This window comes from Sesamum indicum, linkage group LG5 (assembly GCF_026168435.1).
Source record: "Sesamum indicum cultivar Baizhima isolate 11 linkage group LG5, ASM2616843v1, whole genome shotgun sequence".
Classification (NCBI taxonomy): domain Eukaryota; kingdom Viridiplantae; phylum Streptophyta; class Magnoliopsida; order Lamiales; family Pedaliaceae; genus Sesamum; species Sesamum indicum.
Window position 1 is genome coordinate 16,380,683 of NC_142661.1, and position 19,171 is coordinate 16,399,853.

General features: G+C 34.2%; 2 protein-coding genes across 6 annotated transcripts; one reads left to right on the forward strand and one right to left on the reverse strand.

Moving 5' to 3' along the window:
- Positions 1–850: 850 nt before the first annotated feature.
- On the reverse strand, positions 851–6,503 carry LOC105161866 (BTB/POZ domain and ankyrin repeat-containing protein NPR1). Its single transcript, XM_011079699.3, has 4 exons — positions 5,643–6,503; positions 4,131–4,878; positions 2,508–2,708; positions 851–1,523 (listed from the first exon to the last, which is right to left on the reverse strand). The coding sequence occupies exons 1-4, from the start codon at positions 6,177–6,179 to the stop codon at positions 1,249–1,251; spliced, it is 1,761 nt and encodes a 586-aa protein (XP_011078001.1). The 5' UTR covers positions 6,180–6,503; the 3' UTR covers positions 851–1,248.
- A 3,039-nt stretch (positions 6,504–9,542) lies between these two features.
- Positions 9,543–18,395, forward strand: LOC105161867 (IQ domain-containing protein IQM1). Of its 5 annotated transcripts, none has more exons than XM_020693659.2 (11): positions 9,543–9,781; positions 11,754–11,823; positions 12,115–12,271; positions 15,131–15,620; positions 15,712–15,826; positions 15,942–16,007; positions 16,426–16,514; positions 16,640–16,727; positions 16,813–17,043; positions 17,134–17,235; positions 17,604–18,395. In XM_020693659.2, exons 4-11 carry the CDS (start codon positions 15,253–15,255, stop codon positions 18,039–18,041), a joined length of 1,497 nt encoding a protein of 498 aa, XP_020549318.2. In that variant the 5' UTR covers positions 9,543–9,781; positions 11,754–11,823; positions 12,115–12,271; positions 15,131–15,252; the 3' UTR covers positions 18,042–18,395. The 5 variants fall into 5 exon arrangements, with proteins under 5 accessions (XP_020549318.2, XP_088736979.1, XP_011078004.2 ...); XM_088880853.1 differs by having other exon boundaries at positions 9,543–9,753; XM_011079702.3 differs by lacking the exon at positions 12,115–12,271.
- Positions 18,396–19,171: the final 776 nt, after the last annotated feature.

Sequence of the window (19,171 nt, forward strand, 5' to 3'; positions counted from 1 at the left end):
ATTAAGGGCGCATTGGGCTGCAGATAGTATAGGCTATAGTATAGTAGAGCCCATTTTTCTACTTAAATCGTTGATTTGATTTGAGTTTTAATCCAATTGATTTGGAGACATTTGTCGTTGAAAAATATTCCTTCATTGATTCGGTGGTAAATGAGTAGTAAATGGAATTTTGGGTTCTGAGCCGGGATAAATGTATAGGTCAAATATGAATGATCTATTTGTATATGGTCGGATACAATATAATAATATATTCTTTTAATGATAGAATTTTAAACTGTTATCCAGTCTTGTCTATTAATTTTAATCAAGTTATATGGAGTGTTATGATATAAATTAGTCTTCAATTTCTCCGTCGAATTTACATTTATTGAAATCTGAGTTTGATTTGATTTTACAGATACAGAAAAATAGATGTATGTCATATTTTATTTTTAGGTCTAAGGAAAATAGTTAATTTAGAAAATATTATATTTATATAATGTAAGAAATAAGGAAAATACCTGTATAATCATGAGTGTAGTAGTATATTACTTCAATTACATAATATTACTAAAAATAATATTTAATTGATAATAGAAAATAAGTATGATGAGACCAAGCATCCAACACCCAAATTGATTAGAGAGTTGTGCTCTTGAACAATTTGACATGCCATAATCATCCAAAAACACCAATCCCCAATCCAAGAAAGCGTTGTATAAAATGGATTTATTGGTCTCTATCATCAGAACTAATAAATCTCCTAGAAAGCTCACACAACTTTTATCATTCAATTCAGTAAGAACCACAAGTCAGATGCTATATTGTAACATGATAAGTAGTCGCCTATCTCGGAAGCAAGTGAAAGATGTGACCAAAGAGATCTTACAGATAAAAACTTTCAGAATTACAGAAAAAATAGAAAGTAGCCGTCATAAAACAATTAGGATGATGTGAACTTGTCCACAATCAACTCAATTGATGTTCTAATATCTATTGATTCACTATCATCCAGCTTCTAGAAAGTTCAAACATCTGTAAATTACAAGGGGTAAAAAGGGAAGAGGCGAGAGTGTGAAACTACCGTCCCCCTCATTAACATTCATAAAAAACCCAAATAGTGCATACTCCTATTGGATCCTTCTTTGTCGTGTAATTTAATCAGTTTTCTTGAAACTATGATACACATCTTGAAAATTAGTTTACAAGAAAGGTGGAAAACAGACAATCAGAGTCGAAACAAGCAATTCTTCTTAAAAAATTTAAAACTCAGTTCGTGAAGGTGAGATTGCCATTCGGTTTCATCATTCCCACAGAAGATGATGAAGAAGAAGAAGACAAGTTGATTGTACGATCAAATTCTTCTTTATCTTCTGTAAATGCCTTGCTCAAAATTTCTTCAATTTCCGTTCGCCGTTGCCTCTTCAATGGACACTCATCAAGAGAACCATTCCCCAGCCCAGCTATCTCTGGATAATCATCCCTATCCATGATTTTGTTCAACACAGATGAACAATGAGGGAAGAAACGCTTCCCAAGTTCCACTACACAAACAAAAAGCATAATTTAATAGATTGATAACACTCCAATGAAAGTCAGAGGTAATGTAATATCATTGTCCTGCTTTCAGAAGTAGGATAAGGTACAATAGACCCACAGGAAAACTAAAGCTTTTATGTTATCCAAAAAATGCAACGACCTAAGGAAATGAAAACTTTTCTTCATAAAAGCAGACAAAAGAAATATTTTTGCTGCAGTTATTTCATTCAAAAAGAGTCAACATCATCAGATTATCTCATCCTGGTAAATCCTGTAATTAGGAAACTGAGATGATAACAACTCATGTACAAATATAATATAGGAAAGCTGGATGTTAGTATTGTCGACTGTAGATTTAGCATCAAAGGTTCCATGAAAATAATTTGTCGTAGTAGAATTTTAGGTCTGGTCAGCATGTTTATTGCAAGCTACTTACTGGAGTTTCCAACTTGTTTTCTGAGATGGTTGGTACTCTGTGCGGTATTTCATGGCATACTACCTTCAGTTAGTTGCTCCAATCACCAAGGAACATATCTAGCAAAACTACAGTTATTCTGGCAAGAGGGATAGCCCTAGTGGAAACTTTAGTTGCTAGCTAGGGGCGACCGGTGGACCAAAGAATGTTGAGGGAAGTATGCCCGATTTCCATTCTTTTCTTTCTTTCTTTTTTCCAATCTTTTTGCACGCAACTCTTCCATCCTAGTTCAGTGCCTTATGCATAATAATGAGTAATATCCCAAAGTCTTTTTACTAAACAAAGTTTCACCTACTGAAAACCTATATTACATGAGCCCAACAAATATTTACTAGAAATTTTATTACATGCCAAGTATAATTCTCCATGAACGATGAATGCAGAAGAACGGACGCAAGTTTGTTGAGATACCATGTGAAACTTTCAACATATGTTTCCAAAAATCTAAGGGCTTTCACATGCTTGTACTGAATCAGTAAAAAAAGTATGAAGATAAATAAACGCAAAGGGATACCCGTTTTGGAGAGAGCTCTCAGCCTATTGAGATGTTCCTCTTTGATCTTGAAAGGTGCCTCATTCAAGTCCACTTCTGTCCTCGGGGCACCAGTAATATTCTTGTTGATTCCATTCAACTGGAATTCAGAGGTTCCATCAACTTGAGCAATGTCCATGGCAACTTTAGCTTCCATGGGAAATAGAAGTTTGGCCAATGCAACTGAAAGGTCAAGGACAGTTACTTTTCCACCATGATAGTCAAAATTAAATTATTATTAAACCATCTATCTATAGGTACAACTACACAAACTACAAATATACAATAAAAAATTGTTCAAACCATAACATACACAGCAACCATAAGACTCTTCTACCAAGGAAGCATCACTCTTCAATACTGATAATAGGAAACAGATCAGCCAACCTCACAGGATTCTAATGATATAAGCAGATTAGTTTTGTAAATGGCATGTCAGGAACTTACCAGATTCAGTATGTTGTAATTTCCGCACTTAAAAAATAAAATTTCACTCATGGCAAACAAATGAATGTTACAACATGTTTGAATGGATTAAAAACTGCAGCTCATTTCAATAATTGCTTCTGCTATATTCAGAAGTTTAAGGAGATGGGAGAATGGTAATTCTGAGAAGGAGATTTGGCTTGTATACTCCTAACATCACCGTCTCTGATTACGAGCTCACACAAAAAGGATATGTACATGAGAAGCCACTAACACATTTCAAGGCACTAATTGTTAACCACAAACTAACAGGGAGAGAGATTCGTGGAATTGAAAGTCAAAATCTCATGCTTAATCGACTTGTATGCTAACTCATGTAGGGATACATTGAGCAAATACAATATCAAGTTAGAGGTAATATTAGAGGGTAGTACCATGGCAAGGTGAAAATTCTCCATTAAGAATTTCATCCAATTTCCCCTCTCCTTTATAGATCCCACCCCAGTTGAACTTTTCAACACCAATTGATTCCTTATTATACACCAAAAAGAAGAAACCACTCAATTCTATATTAGATATAAGCTCATGATATTTCCTGAAACTCTCAAGATGTGCCCTGAGAAAGAGTAGTGGATTGCATTAATTTCCAAAAGAAAAGTGGTCTATCTAGCAGGAAATGGGTGTTCGGTGAAAGATATAAAAACTCTTGGATCTTAAGAAAAAAGAAGGAAAATCAAGAAAGTATCACAATGATTTAGCTTATTAAATGGGAGAAAACATTTTGTTTCTATCTCGGACAACATTCCTTCTTAGCCTTGTAGAGCAACGTACGTCAAATAGCTTCCACTGTTCTTGAATTCTTTTGTTCAAAGCTATCCCCAATAGTTTTCTTCATCTTAAAAGATTCCTATTTCCATGAAGTTGAGCTCAAAAAAATCATTTTCTCTAATCTATCCCAATAATTTTCTTCATCTTAAGATATTTTCTTCTTCTATTTCTACATGATGGGCCCGGTAATCAACCATTTAATTTAAGTGACTAGTTGAGTGAAGCAGTGATGCTAGACTTAGACCCATCAAATAGATTATGTTAAAAAGAAACATTCACAGGTGCAAATGAAGCATATGAAATATATAAAACTGCACCACAGGACAAATCCAAACTAGAGGAGTGAATTACCTCTATTTTCAAGATAAAGCAATTTCTTGCGCAAATCATCACCAGCCATAGCAAGAGACATTGCAGCTTCTCCGAGTAGCGGATCTCGTCTCTCAGCTTGTTCCAGAATCTCTATGCACAAACGATCCTTAGGAGTTGCTTTGCCTTCTTCTGTATTTCTATAATAATCAATAGCCCTAGTAAGCCTCTTAGAGATCTGAAGGGCTTTTCGGCCATCTGAAGTGAGATCAGATGGTCTAGCTCCCTTAGTCAATAGAGATACTATGATTTTTGGGTCTTTTCTCATTGCAGCAACATGAAGCACAGTGTATCCCCTCAGATTTCGGTGGTTTACATCAGCAATTGCTAGGTCAAGAAGTTCGGTTGTGGTCTTCGAGTCACAGTAAGCAACAGCATAATGTAGTGCACATGCATCATCTAGATTGGTATGCTCCTCTTTCAGTAGCATCCTCACTAACTCAACATCGTCAGATTCTAAAGCTCGATGTATTCTCTTAACATGTTTATCAGGAAAACTGTTGCTTTCAGGTGATAATAAGCCAACTTCTACCCTTGACTCATTTATTTTTTTAACTAGGTGGTGGGGTAATGCTTTATCAAGAGTTATGATATCAAGATCGGACTTGACAACAATATCGATGGACCTTGCAAGCAAACTCTCACAAACCGTGCCGCACATGTTTGCAACAGATAAAACCATCAATACATCATCTGTTGTAGCCTTGTCAAGAATCATCATCAGGTTCTTCTGCAAGGAAACATGGATGCAATCAATATCAAATCAAATAAATAGTGATCAGGGATTCTCAAAGAATATCTAAAGTTTCCTCCAGCATGCAAACTTCAAAGTTGAATTGTTTTTTTTTTTTTTTTGCATTTCTGTGAAAGATGAGATTGATTGTGATAATTATACATCCACTTTGTAGGAGTCCTTCACTAGACCTTTTTTATTGTGGTCGCCACTCAAAAATTATAATGGTGTCTAATTATCACCTTCTTTTGCACCAAAGGAACTTCAGGGCAGGGAAGTCCAAAATAGTCCCTACTTATTTCAGTGCTGATCCTAAGCTGTTTTTCAACCGGATACCATTAGTGGAGTAAACAAAACCAAAAAATACAAATATAAGTAGGATATTCATTGTGTATTCTCACAATGACCAAACAAGCTCAATCAACCACCTCTTGGCCTGGTTAAAACACAAAACTTGCTTCCAAGCATCCAGCAAGGAACCCCCTTAAGACGAGACGCTGGTAAAAAAATGGCGTTTCGAGCAGCCAGGAAGAAATATAAAATAAAAGATTTGAGTGCATTGCAACAAAAGCTAGCATATTTCACCATTAAAATTTCCCAATCCTAAATATATACTGCCTGAAAGTTATGACATAAGTCCAATGCTGTAACATTATTATAATCTAATTATAAGCCAAAAGCAGAAACACGCAAATAATTGAAAAACGAAGTAGCAATAAGTTCGCCAAAACAACATAAGATACTGAAATAGACATCAATACCTGAAACCTCGTAAGCAATTCATAGATCTGAAAGACAAAAGAGGCATACAAAACCTCCACCATGAAAGCCACAGCAGGTCTGCACGCCAAATGTGAGCACTCATCGTCCACACACACGCAAACATCCTTCGGCGAAACCCTAACTTTTCCACTATAAATATACGCAAGCACCGTCACTAACGCGTCGTAACCAACAGCATAATCCTTCATCACCTCCTTCAGCTCAAATTTCGTGTCCCTCTCTCTATTCACAAACAAATTCTTAAAAAACACACTCCTCGCCGACAATATACACCGATGGACAGGAATCTCCCTACCGGAGGCGGCTACTAGCCGTGCGTCGGCGAAGAAATCAAAGTCCGGCAGCGATGAAGTGTCGACGAAAATCGATTCTAGGGTATCGGAGAGGCGTTTGAAAGCCGGGACGTCCGGCGGCGGCGAGAGCGACAATTCGTTGGCGGTGCCGGCGCAGCAGGTACTACTGCTTCCGCCGCCGCTGACACCATTTGAATCCGAAAATGCGGTTCGACTACCCATTCAACCGAATCTATACACTCGCATACATTCATGTACACAAATATTGCACGCTACTTCACAAAATTGAGGCAATTGATCGAGTCAGGACCAAATTGAGTCAAAATTGTCGCATATATAGCATCACAGATACGTATTTTATGCATATTATTGTACATGCATGTATGTAAAATTGATCCAGAGAAGGAGAAGTGGACATTTTGAGAGAGAGAGAATATCTAGGTCAGATGAGAGAGAGAGAGAGAGAGAGAACGAATTGCGAAACCACTTGAGAGGCGGTACCTGAGAGCTCAGCTGATAAAAGATAGTAAGCAATGGTGACATCACTTATAATTTTCTGGATTTTCCACTGTAACAATAGAAACTTATTAATATATAGGTGTTTGGGTGCGGCGGGTAAAATTTATTTTAATTTCAGACATTTATATTTAATTTTTTAAAACAAAAAATCTGTGTAATCTCCTTCTAATAGGTGCATCTATACAACTCTTCTTTTTTTCTGAAATTTTGTGTAATTATATATAATTAAATTATATAACACTCATGATATTTATTTCTATCTAATAAACATAAGTCTATTTATTAATCAAAATTCACTCAATTTGTTGATATTAACAAACGAATTAGAAAAAAATTTATATCAACCTCCGATTGACTTATTACTGACCTATAATAAATCAAATAAATCTTTTGATGATCAAATTGCTCTCATACGTCTTCACGCGTTAATACATGTGAAGAGGTATAGTTTCACCATTATAAAGGTAGTTTAGTCTGAGAAAAATTATTTGACCTGCAATAAGTCAGTAATCAATCAATCGATGTTAAAATATCAATTCTCATTCAGTTTTTTTTTTTTGTTAATATTAACAAATCTAGTAAATTTTAACTAATAGATGGATTTATTTGTTAGACAGAAGCAAACATGTGTTAGATGTAATTTTTTAAATTACAAAAAAAATATATTTAATTATACCAAATATTAGGGAAAAAAAAGTGTAATTATCTCTATATTTTAAAATAAAAATCTGTGCCATTTAATTATAGCAGGCACTCTACTATAAGGGGTTTTCATTGGCCCATTTTTCAACATTTTAAGTGACATATAAATTTTCTTATTTACATTCTAATTTTAGAATTTTTTTATTTAAATATTTTTGCTATATTTTTTATTTTAAGTTTTTTCTTCAATTTGTTTATTCAAATGCTCTTTTATTTGAAATTTTTAAAAAATCCATTAAATTCACAATAATTATATTTATATGTCATTGATCAAGTTATTATCTAAATTATTGTTCAATAATAAAATTTTCAATTGAAACAGTCATATTTTTTCTAAATTTATGATGGAGGGACCAAAATTACAATTGAAAAATGAAAAATGAGGGACTAAAATGATTTTCTTTGCATAAAAGAAAAAATTGTTATAAGAATAATATGAAAAAATTACCCACTGGCAAGACTAAATTCAAGTGGTTGAAAACACATGAATTATTTTGAAATTAAAATTAAATGTCAGGGACTAAATAGAATTTTTGCCCTATTTGCTGCCCAGAACTAAATTCAAATGCTTACCATTTTATTTATTATTATTTTTTTAAATCTTAAATGATAAGAGTATATTTTTTATTTATAATTTATGTTTTTTATCCCAACAACTTTTGCTATTATGATAAACTTGTGTATATATTTTTTTTCAATAAATTGATACATGTATTGAATGCTTATGCGAGAAAGTTGATTTTTCGGTTTGATTATTCCAAGAATTCTTTATTTTTTGTCCATTCAAGGGAGTGCGAAATCACATGAACATATTATAAGTGATAATTACAAGAATGGCGAAAAAGTTAACAGTACCCAATGACATTCAGAGATGAATGTAGACCCATCCCATAGGGATAATCATTCTGATCCTAAGACCACCATTCTCAAAAATTCCAATTTAATAAAAGTAGCAATGGTCGTAAAGTCGTATATTTGAAGGTTGATATGAAGATTTGTCATAAATGTGTATCGAAAAAATATTTTATTTTTCTCTTTTTATAGAATTTTATCTAGATAAGGACGTCAAGCGGCCTCCTCGGATCGCCCCATATGTTCCAGATGGAATGTTGACGTTCGAGATTTACATATCGGGATTGCCCAACCCAATCTACTCAAAGTTAAACGTACACAGATTGTCGGATCCTTCTTTCAACCCTAATTCTTAAATGCACGTTGCTTTATGCTTTTACCATATTGCCCTCATCACCCATAATAACTAGCATTTTTTTTATCCAATTAGCCACCATGGTGCTCATAATTTGTCCATGTATAATCAAATAAATACGATATAAATTTTAAGAATAAAAATTAATATACAATTAAAAATGATAAAATAATTAATAGTTTGGAACAAACCTACCTCCGATATGCCCTATTTTTTTAATAAGTACACATATAAAATATAATTTGTTCAAATGTTAAGCATATGTATAATTTATTTATAGTTAATTACATATAATACATGAACTTAATATTTTCATTAAATTAAAATACTGATATAAATAGTTTTTAAATTTTTTAATGTTTATACAAGTACCATATATTTTAAAATTTTTAATATTTCAATGTATAACATATGCCCATATGAATTTATAAAAAAATAATTTTTCAATAATATATATTATTGTCTCATTATAGTGGTATTATTTTAAATATATATTTTTAATATTTTAAAACATAATCGAACCTATCGGATCTGGGTCCAAAATTAATTTGATGGGCCATATCCGAGTTGTGGCAAATTCACGTTTCGCGTGGTTGCCATTCCTATGTGTAATTCATTTAATAATCCTAAAAACGTTATTTTATATTGTTCTAATATACGGTGTATAATATATCGAATCGATGTATGATTGATGCATTACTTCATTTTTAAATTAAAATGTACGTCCCCTTCGTTCGTACACCGAATGCACAAAAACATTAAAGTTGCATGTACTTAAGCAATTTCTACACGAAGTGTAAATATAATTAAATATTATATTATATTTTTTTCGTATTTCTAAATTTAAAAACTTTAAACTTACAGGACATGTGACATTCCTCTGTACTTTTCGAGCACACACTGAATATAGCATATATTTAATTTATTTATATAGGGGGTGTAAATATAATTAAATTATTATATTATTTTATTTTATCAATATTCTAAAATTAAATAATTCTAAAATTAAGAGGTATGTCGTTCATCTGTATTTATGGTGTATAAAGCAACGAGTGTAGGATGTATTTAATTATAGGGAGTGAAAATAAAATAATAATTAAACTATTAAATTTCCTATATTTTAAAATGAGAAAATCATTTTCTCTTGGCAGTAGTAAACTAAAAAATTGGGGCGGAATGATTGGCTTCAGTTGCGGGTTTTGGCGCTTCCACCGAAAATAACTGAAAGTAAATGAAAACAGAATAAGAAGACAAGAGGGCAGCCTCCCCAGCTCCGGCGACTGATCCACCCGCCTCCGGTGACCACTCTGATAACCGGCCTTGTGGATGATGAAACGAGCAAACTGAGATGGGATAAGCAATCAGAAGGTGGAAATTCTGCTCTCCATGTCTGAAGGTTGATTTACTTGTTTTGTTTTGATGGAATTTTTCTGATTATGGATTTGGATGTTCGGAGAATGGCGAATGATTTGAATCGCCGCATTCACTTTTGTTTTCCAATTGTGGAGCGTTGTTAATTCGTACATTGCCTTGTTAGTTGAAGTTGTACCCTAGGCTGTTCGTGTGGGGCGTTCTAATCCGCGCTTTAGATTTCGAGGGAGAGAAGGAATAGATTGTGGTGGTAAACGAACAAAGAAGAATGGGAGAGTTTAGGATGGTAAAAGTGATTTGAAATGAGATTGAAAATACATATTCTTTTCATTGTCGAGGCATTGGTTTACCTCTAACATGATGGTTTTATGGTTTTCTCGTGAATGTGGTTTTTAAGTTGAATTCGAAGGTGCAGTTTGCAGATGCAAGTCTCTTTTTTATTTTTTTTTTCTCTAGAATAACCTTTTATAAAGTATTGCTGAACTCGCCAAGAAAATGTATTACCAAGTATTGGATAAATTGCATTTTCTGTAAGATGTGGCTAAAATCTAAGTGATGGGTGGGTGGCAGGGATCATATCTCATCCGGAAAAAATGCAAGCAACCCCCTTGTGATATCGCAAATTAGCAAATTACCTCCTTATGAAAAAACTAGTAGCAATTTACCTTCCTGTATTTTTTGAAATATAACAATTTACCCCCCTATGATTTTTAAAATGAAGCAATTTACCTCCCTGTATAGGGAGGTAAATTGCTTCATTTTAAAAAGTATAAGGGGTTAAATTGCTATATTTTTTTCGTAGGGGGTAATGCGCTCTTTTTCAATATCACAGAGGTATAAATTGTTATTCATCCTATCTCATCCCCAGGAGATTGCATCTCTCCTAAAATTTTGTATCATTTATGCAACTACGGAAATCAACTCATACCATCTGTATACTTTCCCTAGTTCAACATCTCCTTCTGCTTGTACAATAGCTTAAGTTCTCATAACGATGCACCATTACTCTTGGAGTTATACTTTGCTGAATGATTACTTTCTGCCATCAACTTTAATGTTGTGCAACTCTTGATCCCTTATGTGTAAAGTTCTGCATTTTTTTGGCATTTGATATTGGATCATCTTAAAAAGATCTTGGCATGATGAGTTCTGAAAATCAATAACTATCGTAAATGAAGACATTAAGTGGAAGAGTTTGTGATTCCTAGGGTGCACTTTAGCAGCAAAGGAGAATACTAGAAGAAACAGAGTGTGCTACGAGATCTCTTACTTGAGACAGGACTAATGCATCTCGGTGAAATCATTAGCAAAAGCATGGAAGGATTGAAAAATATTGAAGCATGCTTTCCACATGTGGTTATATTACATTGCTATAGCTAAACTAAACAACTTTTCGTATTTTACCAAGTTAGAAATCAATATCATCAGAGCTAAAGAATGGGCAGCGGTCAATGAACTTGCACCCGTATTTGCTAGTAGACATGAATGCTGGTTGTGCAAAGTAATTGGCAATTCACTTCTAATTCCTGGCCAATATTAATGTGCAAAGTACGAGCTAGAATTACTTATATGTATGAATGCACGATTACTATAAGAATTAGATCTCCTAGACGTATAGTAATGGTGATTAGGGAGGGATGGCAGAGGATAAGGTTCAAACAGAAAAGAGAGTAATGAAAGTTAGAAATCTTTTCGTGGAAGGATAGAATTTAACTTTGGGACTCATTTGTGATGACTGAAATTCAAGCAACTATCACCCGTGAATGTGGAAGCCAATGACAGTAGGTGAGTGGAGCAGCCCTTTTGAGCAAATGGAATGTGCTTTTAGGGCTATCGAAACAAAATGTGGTTTCAAACTTGATTTATTATATTTAACGAACTGAGCTAAAACAAGCTTTTACTAATGGCTGATCTCGAGCCGAATGCCAAGTAGTTTAGTTTTCTTTTGAGCCCTATACTTTGTTATATTGTAACAGCGCTATTTCCTCACATTCCAGGAAAGACATGGTTCCCGTTATCAGCATGAGGATTTTCTGAAAGGCAGCCCATTACAACCCAAGTTTCCAGGTTCAGTTGCTTATCTCAAGTTTGGAAGTATCAGTTCTACTTTTTGGCATTGAATCTTGCTCCAGAACATTAAAAATATACTCATTTTGATGTTTGAGATTGTATGTACGTAACTGCAAAATTCAGCTGCGATAAATTATGTCTGTATATCTTCTAAAGATTGTGATAATTTGGAGCATTGTTGGTCATCATCTTCATGAAAATGACGTGCCTCAATCATGTCTTCAGCATCATATAGTGTGAATTATGTTAAGTGAACTTTATTAATATGTCATCATTTTCATTGTTTAGTGAGAAACAGCTCGTGTACGTAAGAATTTATAGCCCGAGCAATTTTTACACTACAAAATAAGAAATCCCTGATTCACGCGTACATCAAATTGTGGCTTGTGCGTTTCGGAGCAGTCAATGCTAAGGGTTAAATTACTCCACGTGAAATCAAAGAAAGGTGGGCTTTCCCTTTCAGCTAATTTTATAGGACGGTAGCTTATGTATTCACATTAATCAATTCTTGATACTTGAAATAGAAAATAGTTGTTGTCTATTTGAGGCCAGCAACGAGGAGTTCTTGATTATTAGTGTTCCAAATTTGCAGCCAATAATTTTAGTATTTGACTAATTTATCAAATGAAACTGAGGTGGGTCATAGACAGCTACTTGCATAGTTTCTTCAATATGCCAAACATTATTGATAAAAAGAGGGAAAAATATAAGTGATTCTTTTGTAATATTGCAAATGAGTAAATTATTTTTTTATAAAAAAAAATAACAATGTATTTCACCGTATTTTGAAAATTTCAGTAATTCACTCTCTATATTTTTCAAAATAAAGCAATTTTGCTTGATTTTTTTTTTATAAAAAAAAGCAAGAGGTATATTGCTATTATTTTTTCATTAAAGATAATTTGTTCATTTTCAATATCACAATAATCAATAAATTGCATTAAAACCCGAGAAAAGGATGACAAGATTCAAAGTGTTCTCTGTTTTCACCTCATTTATTAACCATTTACTTGCATGTGAGGCAAAAACGAAGATGAAGTTCTTGATTTACGTAAAGAATTATTCTTAAAAAGTTTCATATTTAATCATTTAAATGGTGTTTATCCTTGCATCGTGTAGTAACTAATGAATTTATGGGAGGTTGAGACTTTGAAATCATTATTTTTAATGAAACACTGTATTCAATACTATCAATTACTGAAAAAAATGGAGCTTCTCAATTAATGAATGTATACATATATATGGTCTTTTAATGTTTAAATTATTAATTTTTTTATTTGAATTAATGTGTCTCTAGAAGTTTTGGCAAAAAGGAACATAGTGACAGTCATTTTTCTTTAGTTAAGATAGCTAAAATGATCGTAACCACATATTAAAAAAAATAAAAATTAATGAGAGCTATATATAATTAAGTTAGTTACAATAACCTCTTTAGGAAATTCCTATGCTCTTTTGCTTTTAAAGTTACAAAAATTCCTTCCTTTATGTTTTCGTATTAGGAAAAATATTACAATTACCTCTCTTTTGTAATTAGGTATAGACCTTTAGACCCCTGTTTTTTTTTTTAAAATAATGTTAACATCCTATTAAATTCTTGAATATTACCTTATATTCAAACATAAATGGGTGGTATATACATGTTAGCATTTCAAAATGATGGGGGATGCTAACTCACGGAAAAAGTAGTGATATGATATATCTCTTTTTTTTTTTTAATTTTATAAAAGAAATCTCTCCTTTAAGCTTTGGTGCTAGGAAAGAAAAAAGACTTACAATTACTTTTCTTGTGGAATCAAATACCGACCATTAAATTAAACCCTACATCCTTTTGAGGGAAGATTTTGATAATTTTAAAAGGAAGAGGGGTAGAATTATCATTTATTAACTAATTGAGCACGTAAAAACCGCATATCCTAAAACAATTTTTCTTTTGAGAGTAGTCCAAATGAAAATTGACCTCATAGTTGGTGAACGTATTGTATTGTAGAAAGGCCAATTGATTAGTGGTTAGGAGTAAAAAAGAATGTTATTTACTACATGGAATCTGATTAGGGCATGAAATGTTAAACCCTGTGGCAGTCAAAGCCAGTCATATTCATTCACATGGTAAAACCCTTGTCCATAACAACCTACCAAAGGACAGCTTTTTCCTACTTCACTTCATTTACCGGCATGCGCACAATTGGACATCCCATGGGTCTGTGGGAAATTCTAGTCCAGACGTCAAATTTGAATGAATTGTACAAAAAAAATCATCAATTACATGACAAATATGATATATTTACTTTACGATTATTTGATTCATCTAAACCTAATTCATTGCATTCTCTTCTTGGAAAATTTGGAAAGTTGGTATAAAATCTGCGTTAGAGAAGAGAAGAAAAAATCAATCTTTGGCCATCTTCTCTCTCTGTATATATATTTCTGTTTGGAGTATTTTTCATATGTTTGTTGAGTGCTGAGAGGGGCAACAGAAAGCTACTTCTACTAAAACTTTTCAGTCCCACGAGGCTTAAAAAATCAATCTTTGAATTTTGAAGTACAAAAACCGAAGCTTGAATGAACCCACCAGTTCTTTGCATTCACATTCTCAAGAAATCACACAGAACTTTCTCAGTGTACGATCAGGCACGAGAAAGATTTCCAAATGCCACTCTAGAGTCTGTTGCACACGTGGTATTCGCATTTGAAGGTCAACACATTTCAAGATTTCCCACAGTTCTCTGAATGATATAAAAGGGGCATATGTAAAGGAAAGGTGGCGATCATAACCACAAACACGATAAAGGTCTTGAAACTAAGTCTAGCTTTCCATTTCTGGTGAGTCATTTTAAGTTGTTTGGATGACACCCTTCCGTAGATTCAGAATCGGTTCTTTCTTTTCTTTCCCCCCACAGTTATTTTCTATCATAGGGATTTCATACAGTTTGGTGCTGACTATCTGGTTATACGAGTAGCAGTTATGTTCAATTTGGTGAAGGGCTTTGTTTTTGCCTTATTTGGCTTTTATCTTCTTGTAAAAGTGCCGACTACTAATTACTAATAACGTAGATTGGCTAACCACCTCATTGTAAAAGGTGATAGAAAAAAATGGAGGCTCTGCGACTTGTTTTTTTTGTATTCATGATGCTTTGGCATGGTTAAAGATGGAGGCCCGCTTAACTTTTATATGATATCTTAGTTCATTTATAGCTATTTTCTTCTGATGCTGAATTAGATTGCTGAAACTTGGTTGTGGTTCTTGATTGTAGTATTGTTATGGGATTTTATTTTGTATTGAATTGGACATCACAAAACTATGCAGGTGGGATCTTGACGTCTTGAATGGGATTATCCTATCATTGCTCTTTTCATCTTGACCAGAAATTGTGACACAATCTTTCCGATTTAGCACTTGGTATTGGATTTAAGGGGAATAAAAAGACTATGACTTTGAAAGCTGACAGCTTTGTTGAAGCAGATTCGGCAGCCATCACCATGGCAACACAGTGCAAGAAGAACTCCTTAACCTTGAGCAACTGCGAGCCCGTGAAATTAGTGCTGAAAACCACCCTCTCATTCAAGAATCTAGTTCAAGATATCAGAAAATCAGGATCAGATGATGCAAAAGCAAATGCAGATGGTTATACTGATAAATTAGTTAATGCAGCTACTCTCCCTCAACCTGCCATATTGTTTTCTCCACGGCCTGTCAGTGAGCTTGATGCGGCTGCAATCAAGCTGCAAAAGGTCTATAAGAGTTACCGCACGCGAAGAAACCTTGCTGATTGTGCAGTTGTAGTAGAGGAGCTATGGTTTGTTTCTGACTATCTAGTCATATCTCCTTATTTCCCATTCCCTGTGCTCTTATCAGATGAATTGAGTTATCATACTCGACTTGCATAGGTGGAAAGCATTGGACTTTGCAGCTCTAAAGAGGAGTTCTGTATCATTCTTCAGTGTTGAGAAACACGAAACTGCTGTTTCAAAATGGTCTAGAGCACGGACCCGAGCAGCCAAGGTCAGTATCTATTATCCATTTTGAAACTTTGACGAATTTCATTTTTACTTTCTCTTTTCCTTTTCTGTTTGATCTATTAAATATACTCTTGAATTAAAGATAGAATACTTTGCAGGTAGGGAAGGGATTGTCCAAGGATGAGAAGGCTCAAAAGCTGGCTCTACAGCATTGGCTTGAAGCAGTAAGTTGGAAATCTTTTGAAGTGCATCACTCCAATAAAAAAATTATTGCTCTGAGAATCAAGCTGTTTGCAGTTGCATCTTATCCAATACTGTGCCTTCGTTTGTTTAAGATATGCAGTTGCACGTTGAATAAAGTAGCCTTTAATGCTTCTTTTTTGCATATACCACTGACTTGATGATGATACAACCAGCAGCTTAGATTAATTTGCTGAAACAAATCTGTAGAATCTACTGTGTATTAAATGATTTCAATTGGCTGCAAGTCTAGTGTACATCCAATAACTTGCATCTATTGGATAAAGTATCCTTTTTTTTTTTTCTCTCTAAATTAAGAGGTTCTCATTAACTCTAGGCCAAGATCTAATCAGGTTGGGTTTCCATTTGTGATTCAATGCTTGTTTCTCTATCTTTTTGTAGATCGACCCACGCCATCGCTATGGGCACAATCTGCATTTCTATTATGACGTCTGGTTCAAATGCGAAAGCTCACAACCTTTCTTTTACTGGTGAGCAGCAGCCAACTTATATTAATTGCATTAAAACTATTCTTTTAGTTAAAAAGACTACAAGTACCATATATTTACTCATTTCAATCATTTTCCTCTAATACTATTTGCTATGAGATTTGAAGGTTGGATGTTGGAGACGGGAAAGAATTAAATCTGGAAAAGTGCCCCAAGGTCAATTTGCATCGTCAATGCATCAAATATCTAGGACCTGTAAGTCTCCCATCAATCTTACAATCATGAATGCACATTGACTCTGGTATTCATTGCTGTTGTGATGTTTCTTCCTTTTTGACAGAAAGAGAGAGAATCGTATGAGGTTGTGATTGCAAATGGGAAACTTGTTTATAAAGAAAGTTGTAACTTAGTGGATACCACTGAGGGTTCAAAATGGATATTCGTTCTCAGCACGACGAGAACTTTCTACGTGGGGCAGAAGCAAAAGGGCAAGTTCCAGCATTCAAGTTTCCTAGCTGGAGGGGCCATCACAGCCGCCGGAAGATTGGTTGCTCATGGGGGTGTTCTTGAGGTAAATGTACTGCAAGAATATACTAGTAAAGTGAACTGCTTGTAATTATAACCCACGTATGATACTGAGAACATTGTCAACTCTTAACAGGCAATTTGGCCATACAGTGGTCACTATCTCCCAACAGAGGAGAACTTCAATGAATTTATAAGCTTCCTCGAGGAGCATTCTGTCGATCTTGCGAACGTACAGGTAGTCACATGAAAAACTTCTGTCTTGATGAATCTTGGAGACCAAATTATATCAGGTTATTTGCAACAGGCCCTCTCGTAAAAACACTAACAGATAAAAAAATCTTTTGAAAGAAGGGAAATAATAAAGGATAATGCGTCCCCTTTATGCAGGAAGCAGTTAATTTCTTTTTTAAAATTCAGGGGTCACGCTGTCCTTTTTTTTCCTCTCTCTCTCTTTTTTTTTTTTTAATTTTGTCCAGGACAGTTTGTGCCTATTAGTATTTTTACATGGGAGTAAAATGCCATTAACCCAACTATTTCAACAAATCGAATTCCGGGACAAAACATTTATCTGATTATAACTTATGTTGTGTCCTGTTTCTCTAGAGATGTGCAAATGATGATGACCGTCCGCCTAGCAAGGTTGCCAATGCTACCGAAGAACCTACTCCAGGACCTACGGACGACTCAAGTTCCGAGCAATCAGAAGATGTTAGCATCTCTGACAAGGACGGTCCACACGACAAACCGGAAACCACAATTTCCAATCACAAGGATAAGCCGGTATATAGCTTAGCTAAACGTATGTCGTCCAAATGGAGCACCGGAGCTGGACCACGTATTGGATGTGTCCGAGAGTACCCAACGGAGCTACAATTCCGGGCACTTGAACACCTTAACCTTTCACCTAAGGTGTTGTATGGACCTGTCAGCAACTACGGTCCAATCCCATCACCGAGGCCAAGTCCAAAGCTTCGACTCTCTCCTAGTGTCGCACATATGGGACTACCAAGTCCGAGGGCCCGGATCACCACACGTAAATGAGCTTAATCCGAAGCAGATATACTACTCGGTCTACGTAACCAGAGGTACTACATTGCTAGATTGATGCTACTACCATCAGTAGAATAACTTTTGGTGATAGCGAATGACGAACTGGCTTGAAATCTTCGTTCTTTTATTCAATCAAAGCTATACACGAGTCATCGACATGCCAAAAACCTTTTACTTTCTTTTCACCCAATTTTGGCAAGAGATGAAGGTTAGAATTAATCATTATTTGTTTATTATTACTAGAAAATATACGTGCTTTGCATGTAAATGAGTGAGTTTGGAGGTAAATGTAACATATTTTAACTATATATAATATCATGCCATATTCCTAATGTTGTTGCATTTATTCTATGCCTAATGCCATTGTAATCATTGAAAAAAACCAGAGTTTATTGCTTGCCTGCTACTCAATATGGTAGGTTAATATTTTATGTTAACATCTTTATTTCTTATTCTTTCTAATTGAGGGCAGAGCAATTTAGTTCCATTCTTACTACCACTCTAAAATAATTTGAATCTAGTCGAACGAGCTTTAATTAAAAAGTGAATGTAACTCGAGTTGAACTCGAACAATAAGATGTTCGAAATTTTATAAGCTTTTTAACGGAACAAAAAATAAAAAGTAATGAGTTACTAACTTATTTTTAAAATCTTGAGAAAACATACACTACAACATACAGAGTAGCCACTTCAAACTTCAGTTCTATATTTAGGGGGTATTTGCAAAAAGTTTAAAATAAATGCTTATCATATCATTATTGAAAATAAGCTAAAAAACGAGATCAGTTTTACATTTTTGCTCTTGATACTACAAAAAAAGGCATTATTGGGACGACTAATATTTGTCCCAATTTCCCTTGTGACGACATGCATGTCGTCCCAAGTTTGGGACACTTGAAAATTAATTGGAACGATCAAGAAGAGGTCCATTTTTCTGATGGAATGTTGTTAATGTAAATTGATAACATAATTTTATTATTTTATAAGAAATTGTATTGTTGCCAGTGACATTATTTCTTGACGTATCAAAGCTTATATCAATATAATTACTCCAACGACCATACGTCATCATCATATAATTTCAGATAAAAGAAAAAAAAATAGCTCCTCTACAGTTCAAA

Bases quoted from the DNA above. Each gene is read 5' to 3' on its own strand.
- LOC105161866 (XM_011079699.3), bottom strand. From the start codon at position 6,179: ATGGGTAGTCGAACCGCATTTTCGGATTCAAATGGTGTCAGCGGCGGC. The intron at 4,879-5,642 runs GTATTGATGTCT...GTTTCCTTGCAG, and splicing joins AATTGCTTACGAGGTTTCAG to AAGAACCTGATGATGATTCT. The intron at 2,709-4,130 runs GTAATTCACTCC...TTGACCTTTCAG, and splicing joins GCTTTATCTTGAAAATAGAG to TTGCATTGGCCAAACTTCTA.
- LOC105161867 (XM_020693659.2), top strand. From the start codon at position 15,253: ATGACTTTGAAAGCTGACAGCTTTGTTGAAGCAGATTCGGCAGCCATC. The intron at 15,827-15,941 runs GTCAGTATCTAT...AATACTTTGCAG, and splicing joins CACGGACCCGAGCAGCCAAG to GTAGGGAAGGGATTGTCCAA. The intron at 16,728-16,812 runs GTAAGTCTCCCA...CCTTTTTGACAG, and splicing joins GCATCAAATATCTAGGACCT to AAAGAGAGAGAATCGTATGA.